The 13453-nt window shown below is 55.8% G+C and overlaps 2 protein-coding genes across 9 annotated transcripts in view; one reads left to right on the top strand and one right to left on the bottom strand.

Moving 5' to 3' along the window:
• BCL9L (B cell CLL/lymphoma 9 like) overlaps positions 1-10016 on the top strand; it is a 28661-nt gene extending 18645 nt beyond the window's left edge. For 7 of the 8 annotated variants that reach the window (XM_006912584.2, XM_015589939.1, XM_006912582.2 and 4 more), the window contains 6 exons: positions 261-380; positions 2683-2893; positions 3055-3139; positions 3241-5533; positions 5972-6253; positions 6651-10016. In XM_006912584.2, the coding sequence (XP_006912646.1) occupies positions 261-380; positions 2683-2893; positions 3055-3139; positions 3241-5533; positions 5972-6253; positions 6651-7744 (4085 nt within the window). In that variant the 3' untranslated portion in view covers positions 7745-10016. The other variant, XM_025047316.1, reaches the window with a different exon arrangement.
• Positions 9886-13453, bottom strand: part of CXCR5 (C-X-C motif chemokine receptor 5) — a 12033-nt gene continuing 8465 nt past the window's right edge. Inside the window, exon 2 of the mRNA XM_006912580.2 lies at positions 9886-12634. Coding sequence (XP_006912642.1) covers positions 11567-12634 — 1068 coding nt within the window. The 3' untranslated portion in view covers positions 9886-11566. The remainder of the gene's footprint in view (positions 12635-13453) is intronic.

Here is a 13453-nt window from a genome sequence, read left to right as displayed (position 1 = left end):
GCCTTAATTAGAACCAGTTGTAGTTAAGGATTATGATGTGCTTTGGTACTGGATGGGGGAGGGGAGACAGGCAGCGGGGCTGTAGAGAGAAATCAGAAACAAATGGTGGTGTGATGGGGCTAAGGGCTGGTTAACTGCCCACCATAGCCTGGGCAGTGCCCTCTAGAGTGGGGCATCTAGGAGAATGGGCCTAGGCGTGGGAGGACAGAGCCTTTGGGCACTCACTCTGACCCCTGCCTGCCTCTGTCCTGCCTGGACAGAGGTGGCACCCCGGAGTAAGCGGCGTTGTGTGCTGGAGCGGAAGCAGCCATACAGTGGGGACGAATGGTGCTCAGGACCAGACAGCGAAGAGGACGACAAGCCCATTGGGGCCACCCACAGTGAGTGCTCATGATGCCAGGGTGATATGGCCCATGGTGCCCCAGGGGAATGTCTGCCCTGAGGAAGCTTCTCTCTCTTCAGCTAGGGCTTTAGAAGGCTGAGCCTGGGCAAGGAGCAAAGGTCAGGAGCCCAGGCCCCTTCTCTCCCATCCCACCTCTCAGACTCTGTCCCAGGCTGGCTGATAGCTCTGCCCCTGCTTTCCAGGTACTCAGTGGCCCCTCTTCCTAGGAAACCAGGTTGGGCGGGGTGAACCTCAGGTGGCCTCTCCTGGCTATGCCATGAATTCCTGGCCTATGCTGCCACCTACTGGTCAGTGGAGAGAGGGCAGCCAGAATCCAGTATCACTGGGAATGGGACAGTTGGCTGTGTTGTGCTAAGTGGTGCTAAGCCTGGGTGTGAGCTGACACTGGCTGTGGCTCTGGTGCCCTTGCCCAGAGTGCATCACCAGGACGAAGTGTGGGTATGGGTGGATGCCTCCTCATTCTTTTATTGATCAGCATGTATTTGGGCCTGATGGGGGGAAACCAGGCACATCACTGCCCTTGGGACACCCATAAAAGTTATTTGGTGTTTTCCTTCAAAACTTACATCCAACTGGGGGGATAAAAAGCTTAATTCATAAGAAACTATCCATAGAATGTTAAACTGTGAACTTGTTGAAGGTGGGGACTTATAAAGGAGGAAAAAAGAATATGCTGGCTACTTTACTACTTAGTGGTATTTAAATACTTAAATCCTTAGTGGTATTTAAATACTTTAAATACTTAGTGGTATTTAAGCCTTACAACAGCCTTGTGAAGAAGGTGTTTTTATGATGCCTATTGCAGAGGAGGAAACAGACTCAGCAGATGTTTGTAGAATGAGTGGACCATGTCTGTGGAGGTGGTACATGGGATCAAATACTGAAGCTTCTGCATCTGGCTGGGATTTTAAAGGTCATCTGGTCCCTCCCAAGGACTGACTGGCAGTTCGTGAGCCCCTGGCTGAACCCTTCACTGATGGGTTCACTGATGCGGGGAGGTCACTGTCTCTGAGGACAGACTCCCTACCCTACCCCATTCACTTTTATGATATTAGACTGCACCATTATAGAAACATTGGAAGACACATGGAAGTATGAAGTAGATATTGCTAACATACCATACCCAATACCACGGCAACCACTGTTACTATTTTATTTGTACTGTCATTAGATTCTTAAAGAATTCTTAATGGCGGAGCAGTATAATGTAGAGACTCTTCAATCAGACCACCTTGGTTTGTTTATATCCCAGATTTCCACTAATTATTTGTGTAAATATTTGTGTAAATATCCCAGGTTTCCATTATGTCAGTCTTTTTTGTTTAAAACAAATTGAATTTGTTGGAGTGACATTGGTTAATAAGATATTAGGTTTCAAGTATACAATTCAATGATATGTCGTATGTATATTGCATTGTGTATTTGCCACCCAAAGTTAAATTTCCTTCCTCACCGTATATTTGACCCCCTTTACCCTTATCTGCTTCCTCCAGTCTTTTCTGTTTTCCCAATGATTTTTTAGTTTATGACTTTGTTCTACACTTGCTATAAAAATAGATTTCTTTGACCCGGGTGGTACAGGGTGGGAGTTAGTGTTTCCATTTTATAGATGATAGAACTGAGGCTTAAAGGAATGAAATGTATTGTTTATAAGGTCACACAGTCAGTTAGCGGTGATACTAGCATTGAAAAACCATTTATCATTTGATTCATCAATTTGTGCAACCTCTTTCCTTTCTCCCCTCACCTAGTCAGTGTGTGGGCACACACACGCAGACCACAGCATGTGGGGCAGAGCAGGGCTAAGAGCAGGTTTTGCAATCCCTGCCTGGATTCACACCCTGGCTCTGCACTGACTGGCTGTGTCACCTCGGGAGAGTAACTTTATCCCTCCGAGGCTGTTTCCTCCTTGGTAAAGTGGAGAGTATAACACCTTCTTTCTAGGGATGTGGTGGTTAGATAGAATTGAATCTGTAATCATCCATTGGAATGCCAGGCACACGGGAGCCTGTTTGTAAGGTCATACTTTCCGTCTCCCTTTGCTCCTTATGGTCCCCACAATTTCCATCCTGGTCAAAGACTGGTCTAGGGCAAGTAAGTGTGGAAACCAGGCTGGTGAAAACACCAGATTGTGGCAACAAGTGACCCTGTGGGCGCCAGCTATAAAGAAGTGAGCTTCTATCTCTGGTTTTCTCTGGAATGGGGCGATGGGGGTGCCAGCTGTTTTTCCTTCCTAAATCTGGGCTGCTTACCTGCTTTCTTTCTCCTCTCTCATGCAGATTGTAATGTAGCAGACCCAGCCATGGCGGCCCCACAGCTGGGTCCTGGCCAAGCCGCCCAACTGCCCCTCAGTGAGACCAGCGCACCAGGCCCCCCTCATGGGCCCCCACCTGGCCTTCGGCCTGATGCACCTGTGGGTGGGGGCGGGGGTGTCCCTGGAAAGCCTCCCTCACAGTTCGTGTATGTCTTCACCACCCACCTGGCCAACACGTAAGTGCGTCAGGGCAGGCCAAGCCTGCTTCATTTACCCAGCACCACTCAGCCTGGGATCCTGAGTGAGCGCCTACAGGGGGCCAGGGCTGGGTGAGGGCAAGGGCTCCCTCCCTCCTGCCTTCCTCTCTGAGCTATATGTGCCTGACCCTCCTGTGCAGGGCTGCAGAGGCGGTGCTACAGGGCCAGGCTGACTCCATCCTCGCTTACCACCAGCAGAATGTGCCCCGGGCCAAGCTCGACCAGGTAAGTGTGGTGCCTGGCCTAGGCACGGTGCCTCCATGAATAGCCAGAGTGGCTGGTGCATCTCCTTATCTGTCTCATGCTCTGTCTTTGTCCTCTTGCAGGCCCCCAAAGTGCCGCCCACTCCAGAACCGCTACCCCTGGGCACACCATCAGCAGGCACCCCACAGTCCCAGCCACCTCCACTGCCGCCACCGCCACCCCCAGCCCCTGGCAGTGCCCCCCCCACTCTGCCTTCTGAGGGGCCTCCTGAGGACACCAGTCAGGACCTGACACCCAACTCAGTGGGAGCTGCCAGCACGGGTGGTGGGACTGGGGGTACCCACCCTAACACCCCTACAGCTGCTACCAACAACAACCCGCTGCCTCCTGGAGGAGACCCCAGCAGTACCCCTGGCCCTGCCCTGCTAGGGGAGGCCACCCCCACAGGAACTGGGCAGCGGAGCCTGGTGGGCTCGGAGGGCCTGTCCAAGGAGCAGCTGGAGCATCGGGAGCGTTCCCTCCAGACACTTCGAGACATTGAGCGGCTGTTGCTCCGCAGTGGGGAGACTGAGCCCTTCCTTAAGGGGCCCCCGGGAGGAGCAGGTGAGGGGGGACCACCAGCACAAGCCCCTCCTGCCCCCCAGCAGCCACCCACGGCCCCTCCCAGTGGGCTGAAGAAATATGAGGAGCCCTTGCAGTCCATGATTTCTCAGACACAGAGCCTAGGGGGCCCCCCGCTGGAGCATGAAGTGCCTGGGCACCCCCCGGGTGGGGACATGGGGCAGCAGATGAACATGATGATGCAGAGGCTGGGCCAGGACAGCCTAACGCCTGAGCAGGTAGCCTGGCGCAAGCTGCAAGAAGAGTACTATGAAGAGAAGCGGCGGAAGGAGGAGCAGATTGGGCTGCATGGGGGCCGCCCTCTACAGGACATGATGGGCATGGGGGGCATGATGGTGAGGGGGCCACCACCTCCCTACCACAGCAAGCCTGGGGATCAGTGGCCTCCCGGAATGGGCGCACAGCTGCGGGGGCCCATGGATGTCCAAGATCCCATGCAGCTCCGGGGTGGACCTCCCTTCCCTGGCCCCCGTTTCCCAGGCAACCAGATGCAACGGGTGCCTGGGTTTGGGGGCATACAGGGCATGCCCATGGAGGTGCCTATGAATGCCATGCAGAGGCCTGTGAGGCCAGGTATGGGCTGGACCGAAGACTTGCCCCCCATGGGGGGGCCCAGCACTTTTGCCCAGAATGCAGTGCCATACCCAGGTGGGCAGAGTGAAGCAGAACGATTCATGACCCCTCGTGTTCGCGAGGAGCTGCTGCGGCATCAGCTGCTGGAGAAGCGGTCACTGGGCATGCAGCGCCCTCTGGGAATGGCCGGTGGTGGTGGCATGGGGCAGGGTGTGGAGATGGAGCGGATGATGCAGGCGCACCGGCAGATGGATCCGGCCATGTTCCCTGGGCAGATGGCTGGTGGCGAGGGCCTGGCAGGCACTCCTATGGGCATAGAATTTGGTGGAGGCCGGAGCCTTCTAAGCCCCCCCATGGGACAGTCTGGGCTGAGGGAGGTGGACCCACCCATGGGGCCAGGCAACCTCAACATGAACATGAATGTGAATATGAACATGAATATGAACTTGAATGTTCAGATGACCCCCCAGCAGCAGATGCTGATGTCACAGAAGATGCGGGGCCCTGGGGACATGTTGGGGCCACAAGGCCTCAGTCCTGAGGACATGGCCCGAGTGCGGGCTCAGAACAGCAGTGGCATGATGGGCGGCCCGCAGAAGATGCTGATGCCCTCGCAGTTTCCCAGCCAGGGCCAGCAGGGGTTCTCTGGGGGCCAGGGACCCTACCAAGCCCTGCCCCAGGACATGGGCAGTACCCAAGACATGTTCAGCCCTGAGCAGAGCTCAATGCCCATGGGCAATGTGGGCACCACTCGGCTCAGCCACATGCCTCTGCCCGCTGCGTCCAATCCTCCTCCTGGGTCCGTGCATTCAGCCCCAAGCAGGGGGCTGGGCAGACGGCCTTCGGACCTCACCATCAGTATTAATCAGATGGGCTCGCCGGGCATGGGGCACCTGAAGTCGCCCACCCTTAGCCAGGTGCACTCGCCTCTGGTCACCTCACCCACTGCCAACCTGAAGTCACCCCAGACTCCCTCACAGATGGTGCCCTTGCCTTCGGCCAACCCACCAGGACCTCTCAAGTCGCCCCAGGTCCTCAGCTCCTCTCTCAGTGTCCGTTCGCCCACTGGCTCTCCCAGCAGGCTCAAGTCTCCTTCCATGGCGGTGCCTTCTCCAGGCTGGGTTGCCTCGCCCAAGACAGCCATGCCCAGCCCTGGGGTTCCCCAGAACAAGCAGCCGCCTCTCAGCATGAACTCTTCTACTCTGGGCAACATAGATCAAGGTGAGTCAGCTGAGCCAGGCAACTGGGCATTGGACTCTGGCACTGGGAGTCTCTCAGGTGGTGTGTTCATGCTGCGGCAGAGGAGTGAGTGAAGGCATCTGTACTGGGGCCCAGAGCTGGATGGCTCTGCTTAAGGGGCAGATAATGGTGGCTGTCTGTGTGCTCTCATAGGAGCACAAGTTAATCTCCCAGGCATTTGAGGGGGTCATACATGGGATTTCTCCACTGTCTGGGGTCCTGAGGCTATAGGAACTGCTTGAAGAAAGGTGGGCTGCAGTGATAATTGGGGCGAGTCTGTCCAGTGAGACATCTGAATAAAGGCGTGCCTGGAGAAGTTAAGTGGAGATTTGGGAGCTGACCTCTCCTGAGCCCCCAATGTGAGCAGCCAGATTTATTTCTCCCCAGTCACCCCTGCTCTTTCTGTCTCTGCTTCTGTAGGTAACCTCCCACCTAGCGGTCCCCGGAGCAGCTCCTCAGCGCCTCCTGCCAATCCTCCCAGCGGCCTCATGAACCCCAGCCTGCCATTCACTTCCTCCCCAGACCCCACGCCTTCCCAGAACCCTCTGTCATTGATGATGTCCCAGATGTCCAAGTATGCTATGCCCAGCTCCACCCCACTCTACCACAATGCCATCAAGACCATCGCCACCTCAGACGATGAGCTGCTGCCCGACCGGCCCCTGCTACCCCCGCCACCACCACCGCAGGGCTCCGGGCCAGGTGCGAGGACAGGAAGGGGGCTACGGGGAGAGGAGCTGATGTGGGCACTGGGGATGGGGAGAGTAGGCATGGCCAGCAGTTGCTCCTGTGGTCGTGCTGGCTTTTATGTGCTTCCAGAGGGCCCTGGGAGTGGGGGTATGACGTCCTGGGATGCAGCCGCACTGAGTGGTATTTCTAGCATCCGGTGAGGTGTCTGTCACAAACTGGGTCAGAACCTGGGTCTCTTGGGTTTTAACCTAAATGCCTCAAGGCCTTTCCCTCACAGCCAGGGCAGGCCAGTGTTAGAAGTTCTCACCCTTGGCACCGGCCTGGCTAGAGAGTAGAGGAGGACTGAGTTCTGCATCCTCCCCCAGCTGGGTGCACATAGTTCCTCACCCCCTTTTCTCTTTCCCCATAGGGATCAGCAATAACCAGCCCAACCAGATGCACCTGAACTCAGCTGCTGCCCAGAGCCCCATGGGCATGAACCTGCCAGGCCAGCAGCCCCTGTCCCATGAGCCCCAACCTACAATGTTGCCCTCCCCCACCCCTCTGGGTTCCAACATTCCACTGCACCCCAATGCTCAGGGGACAGGAGGACCCCCTCAAAACTCGATGATGATGGCTCCAGGGGGCCCAGATACCCTGAATACTCCCTGTGGCCCTGTGCCCACCTCCTCCCAGATGATGCCCTTTCCCCCTCGGCTTCAGCAGCCCCACGGTGCCATGGCCCCCACTGGGGGTGGGGGCGGGGCACCTGGCCTGCAGCAGCACTATCCTTCAGGCATGCCCCTGCCCCCAGAGGACCTGCCCAGCCAGCCTCCCGGCCCCATGCCTCCCCAGCAGCACCTGATGGGCAAAGGCATGGCTGGGCGCATGGGCGATACATACCCACCGGGCGTGCTCCCCGGGGTGGCATCAGTGCTGAACGACCCTGAGCTGAGCGAGGTGATCCGGCCCACCCCGACGGGGATCCCTGAGTTCGACTTATCAAGGATTATCCCCTCTGAGAAGCCAAGCAGCACCCTCCAGTACTTCCCCAAGAGCGAGAACCAGCCCCCCAAGGCCCAGCCCCCCAATCTGCATCTCATGAACCTGCAGAACATGATGGCTGAGCAGACCTCCTCACGGCCCCCCAACCTCCCGGGCCAGCAGGGTGTCCAGCGGGGGCTCAACATGCCTATGTGCCACCCCGGACAGATGTCCTTGTTGGGCAGGACAGGTGTGCCCCCTCAGCAGGGCATGGTGCCTCACGGCCTGCACCAGGGGGTCATGTCCCCTCCACAAGGCCTCATGACCCAGCAGAATTTCATGCTGATGAAGCAACGGGGTGTGGGGGGTGAGGTCTACAGCCAGCCCCCCCACATGCTCTCCCCACAGGGTTCCCTCATGGGCCCCCCACCCCAGCAGAACCTCATGGTGTCCCACCCCCTGCGGCAGCGCAGCGTGTCACTGGACAGCCAGATGGGCTACCTCCCTACACCAGGCAGCATGGCCAACCTGCCTTTCTAGCACTCTGCTGGGGGCTGGAACTGGGGCGATATTGCAAATATGATAACCTGAAAAAAGTTTCTTTCCCTCCAGTGTTGGAATGGCCTGGGTCAAGGGGTGGGGTGGAGGGGTTGGGAGGGGACTTGTGTGGGGAGTGGCATTTGTGGAAACCAGATGTGCTGACAGCTTAGTGGGGAGTGGTGGAATGGGGTGGGGGACTTTGGTTTGGGGTTTGTTCCATTTTGGCCACCAGGACTGCCCCTTCCCCAACCCCCCAAGTCCTATGGAGCCTCCGTTTCTCCTCTGTCCCTGTATCTACCCTCACTCAGCTATGCTGTCAGAGACCGGTATCGCATTCTCGGGGGGGAGAGAGGAGAGGTGAAGTAGCCCCTCTATCCCTTTTCTTTCCGTCACTCTCTTCATTGCTTCAGCTTCACTGTCCTCTTGGTTTCTCTGCCTCCACCAGGTTCTCTTCTCTTTTCCTGCCTCGTTTCCCTTCCCTGCTGATGTGGCTGACCCCTCCCCCACCCTTTCCTGCCGGCAGCCGGCCAGGTGGGCAGGCGCTAGCCGAAGCTGTAAATAGAGCACTGCGCTTCTGTGCTGGTTTGTGTGTGTGCTGTATTTCTGTGTTTTGATAGAAGTCACACAAAAAAAGGATAAAAGAAACCCTTCCCCCCTTCAAATTATTGCCCCTTCCATTCCCCTGGACCCAGGTATGTGTAGTGTGACACACCTGTCCGCTGTTTGCAGTGTCTCTGGGTCCATAAAGGATACCATTCCAGTCCCCTTCCAAATGGTGAAATGACATAGATACCCCAAACCTAAATTGAGGTCAGACCATCAAAGCTTCCATTGGTGAGCTCCAGCAGGGCTGAGACCACCCCCACCCCACCAGGTTGGCAGCCTGTCAGCTGCTGAGTGACGTGGGAAAACGTGAGCATGCATTCGTGTTTGCACTGCACAGCGACACGAGGCCCGAGGCCCTTGGCTTCCCAGCTGTGGATGTCTGGTGTCTCCTGCTGCTACATGTGAACCAGAACTTGAAGTCCTTGGTTCCCAGTCTGGGGTGAGAGAAAGGAGAAAGGTGGAGACTGTGTGGCCTCCTCGAATGGAGCCATGGAGGAGTGGACTGGTGGCCCACATGGTCCTGTGCCTGCTGCAGTAGCCCTGAGCCAAATAACCCTCAGGGCCCTAACTCTTCCAGAGGCTGCCTTCTGCTGCTTTACCAAAGGAAGAAGGAAAAGGGTTTGATGAGTCTATCTCCCTCCAGCCTCCACTCCCTGATGGATTAAAGGAAGTGTTGGACAGGGAGCAGGGGAGCATCTTGCAGATTTATCTTTGCCTACTCACCGGCAAGGCCCCTCTGCCCAGAGCTCAAGGCTCGGTGCCCACCCAGGCGCAGTCACTGCCTCCCTTTCAGCCCCAAAGACCTCCCTACCCAACTCTGGCCAGAGCTGAAGCCATAGCGACTGGGTGTTTTGACCCTGTCGGCCCCAGGAGTAAAACACTTCTCCTTTTCTCACTTCCTCTCCTGCCTTCTGAGGCTGCAGGGCTGGTGGCCTGGCAGAAAGCCTGTCTGAGGCTTTTTGCACTGTGCCTCCAGGGTGAGGGGCCATCTTTAGACAAGGTGTCTTTTGCCATGGCCCAGTCCCCAGCCTTCCTGACCTGCAGGGCCTGGTCTTGCATTGGCAGCTGTGATACAAGGGAATTTGCCCCACTTCTCCCAGTCTGGTGCTGTCCTCAGTCCACCATCAGCCAGGTCAAGTGCTTCCTCCGGGGCTGGCTGCAGGCTCCTGCCTCCCTCAGCACCTCCCAGGGGCCAGGGCCCAGGGCCCAGGCCTCTGCGTGCAGGGGCTACCTGCCTGCCCTTCATCCAGCCAGGCACTTTGTCTGCCCTTCCTCAACCTGGACCCTGCGCCGGTGAGCCCCCCACCCTTGACCCAAGATTCCCCAAACTGACTAAGTGTTTCCTGCCTGGAGGAGAGAGGGGTCAGACTGCAACGGGCCCAGCGCTCTCCCCATTCTCCCACCTCCTCCGTCAGAGTAGCTTTTCAAGGTGAACTCCACAGGCCAGCCTACTTCCCTCCATCCATGGCCATACCCCCAGCCATTTTGTACCATTATATAAATATATATATAAATATAAATATATAAATACAATATGTGAAGACATCCTCTTGGTTTTTATTTTGAAATAATTTTTAGGCTTGTTCCGGGGGTCTCTGTGCTGCCTGTACTGTATTGACCTGTTTTATAGGTGCCTTTTTATTAAAAAGAGAAAATTAAAAATCCAGCCTTTTGCCTGTTTGCTTCCGTGTCTGGCTCTTCCACTGCCCAGCTTGCTGTTAGATGCCGGGAGAGAAAAGGAGGACCCCAGGACTTTCCCAAGATTCTGCAGTGAAGGCCCTGGGTCACAGCTCTGACTTTCCTTGTGGGGGCCTCCTAGGGAGCTTGGTTAATTGGCTTGAGTGGGAGTGGGTAACCCAGATGTGCCTTCAACAAGTCAAGGGGCCCTGCTGTCCCACTCCAGCCAGACCAAAGGCTGGGGCAGAGGGAGGGAGAGCCTCCCTCAGGGCAGGTGGGCCAGTGGGCAGGCGAGCGAGCGTGGAGCAGCTTCCCCTGGTTCCATCTGAGTAGTATACCTCTCAAGGGCAGAGCCCCGCTTCCTGGGGCCTGGGGACTTCCCTGCCCAGGGCTGCTTCTCACACTATCCAACCCAAGGGGATGCCTCAGGTAGCTCTTATTGAGGTGCAGAGAGACAGGGTGCCCTCCCTGGGCTTGATCTTCAGGCAGGGGTTGGATGAGAGTCCCCTCAGAGGCCTCTCTCTGTCCTTCTCCTCAAGGGGTCTACCTATTGATTCTGACTCTTAGCCAAGTACTTCCTCTACTGTGATTTGGACCCCTCTGCTGCTGGAGGAGTTTCCCCTGGCTGTGTAGCTTATGAGAAGGGGGCAGGGAGGAATGAGTCTGCCTCCTTCCCCATCAGTGCACAGACCCACCAGGGCTCTGGATCCTGCCACCCCTGGCCAGTCTTGGAAGCTCTCCACTCTGGGCAGAGAAGACGGCTGCTGGCTCCGGTTTACACTTGTGCCTCCTTTCTCCCCGGTTGGGTTCCTCTCTCCTGGCTCAGCCTTAGTTCTTCCCTAAGACACTGGCTAGTCTCTGAGGTTACATGGAGTCTGCCCTCGGTCTGCAGACCTCCCAGGGCCCAGTGACATGGAGCTGGCCCAGAGTCAGGGGCAGCTACCTGAACTGGTTCAGTCTGAGCGTCTTGCTTCATCAAGATACTGCAGGGCTGCTGGCCTGGCAGAATGTCTGTGTTTGTTAGGGGCTAAAATATGTTAAGGCCACTCTCTGTTGCCAGCTGGCCTTTCCTTGGTCTTAACCTCCATTTATCCCCTGGTGCTCAGCTTCTAGCTTATTTCAGCCAGTGGGGTAAGAGGACAGGTGGGTAGTTGTGGAAGTCAGTGGCCCATAAGATGACTGGAGTATGTATTCTGGAAGGGAAATGACTTTCCATATTGATGAAGACAGAAGTAAGATTTCTTGAGCTTTGGATGGTTAAGATGAGAGAAGGTATGTGAAGTCTTCTCAGCCCAAGATAATGCAGATGGGCATAGGTATCCTCTTCTTCCCTTTGGGCTGCTTTACCCTCCCTGGACTCTAGCCTAGCCCTGGGGTTGGAAGCTGGCAGGGATGTCCTGGAAAGAAGGGTTGGTTCATCTAGCTGCCCTATATGAGGACAGTGGGCAAAGTGAGCTCTTAGGACCCCAGCTCCTATTGGAAGGGATTCCAGCATACACACATCCCCTGAGGAAAGCAGGAACAGAGGGGGGCTGAGACCTAGAAGGTGGTGAGGGAGGTGGCATTCTCTGACTCAGAGAGACTACTCTTGCGCCAACTAGGGAAGAACTGGCAAAGAGAAGTAGGGCCAGCACAGCCCAGCTTGGTCAGAATCCGTGACAGGTCACTACGAAACTTTACTCCAGCAAAAGTGTAGAGCATGGGATTGAGGCAGCAGTGGGCCAGGCCCAGGAATTCACTCATGGTGATGGCCACGGAGAGGTAGTCATTCATCTCACAGCTGCTGCCCATGGCCTTCAGCCTTGACAGGGTGTCCAGGAAAATGACAATGTGGTAGGGTGACCAGCAGAGAAAGAAGACACCTGTCACCAGGATGGCTACCCTGACTGCCTTCTGCCGCTGAGGGCGCCTCTGGGCCTGGCACAGCCTGTGTACCACCCCTACGTAGCACCAGCCCATCACCAGCATTGGCAGCAGGAACCCTCCAAAATGGTAGAGGAAGCGGGAGGTGAACCAGGCATTGGTTTCAGCTTGGTTTTCTTGGGAAAAGGTGCAGCGTGGCAGAGAGTCATTGTGATGGGGTTGGCTGACCTTGGCGAAGAGAATCTCTGGCAAGGCGAAGAAGAAGCCTGCCAGCCAGATGACTGCACAGGTGATGTGGATGGAGAGGAGGCGGCGGTGGCGGTAGGCATGGACGGCATGGACGATGGCCAGGTAGCGGTCCACAGCGATGCAGGCCAGGAGTAGGCTGCTGCAGTAGAAGTTGATCTTGTACAGAGCAATCACAGTTTTGCAGAGGAAGGTGCCCAGGACCCAGCCCACAGAGCCCTCAGCCACAGCGAAGGGCAGGATGAAGACCAGCAGGAGGTCAGCCACTGCCAAGTGGAACAGGAAGGTCTCGGTGGAGCTGCGGGTCTGCCGGTGCCGCTCCAGGATCACCAGCACCAGGATGTTGCCCATCATACCCAGGAGGAAGATGAGGCCATAAGCCACAGGCATGAATATGGCCTTAAAGGAGGTCAGAAGAGGCCCCTCGACTGTGGAGCAGATGTGATTTTCCACTGGGGATGTCTCCGTGCTGTCTCTGTAGTTACTTAACTCCTTGTACTGCAAGGACAGGGGACAGGAGGTCAGAGAACTGAGGATCCATCTTGCCTCTTGGAGAGGACCCTGACTCCCTCATATATTTTCCTATCCCCAAGGCTAACAGCTTTTGTCCCTGTCCTTTCTATATGTCCCGCTGACCAAATCCCAATTTCCCTTTGTGTCCTTGAACAAATCACTTTGCCTTTTCCAACTTCTATTTTCATCTGTAAAAGGGACTAATTCCTCACAGGGTAGTGATGAAGATGAAAGGAGATATATGGTGTGGACATGCTTCAGAAACTCTAAAGGGCTATGAACTTGTAACTTATTTGGTTTTTGTGTGTCCTCAGGTATGGAAGGCTGCAGGCTCAGGGTCTGGAACTGAGACTTCAGTTTGAGAATGGCTCTAGTTGGGACAAGGAGACGTCTGTTCCAGTTATGAGCAGAACACTGGGTACTAAAACCTAGGATCCCGCTGATGGGCTGGGTGCTTATATGGCCTGCTGGCTTCCTCTTGACTTGTCCCCTTATTCCTGTCTGTCTTCATTATAAATAGCCGAAACTATAGTAATAGCCTCCCATTTTATTTCATCCACACGACAGGCTCAAGGTATTTAATCTTCCTATTTTACCAAAGTGTCTCACTGAAGATCAGGTCTGTTTGAAGCCAGAGCTAATACTTAAACCACTGGGCAGCAGTGCCTGGGCTTCCCTCTCTGCAGCTTCCCTCCCATCACTAGCAAACTCCCTGCCCTGCTTCCTTCTCTGCTGACAGCAAGGAGAGTTTCAGAAGCAGAAAGCCCAGAGGCAGAAGGAACTGAGGGAGACCAGGCACGGGGG

This window comes from Pteropus alecto, unplaced genomic scaffold, assembly GCF_000325575.1.
Source record: "Pteropus alecto unplaced genomic scaffold, ASM32557v1 scaffold215, whole genome shotgun sequence".
NCBI classification, from domain to species: domain Eukaryota; kingdom Metazoa; phylum Chordata; class Mammalia; order Chiroptera; family Pteropodidae; genus Pteropus; species Pteropus alecto.
The sequence above is the reverse complement of the archived record's forward strand: the minus strand, read 5'-3'. Positions and strand labels throughout refer to the sequence as shown.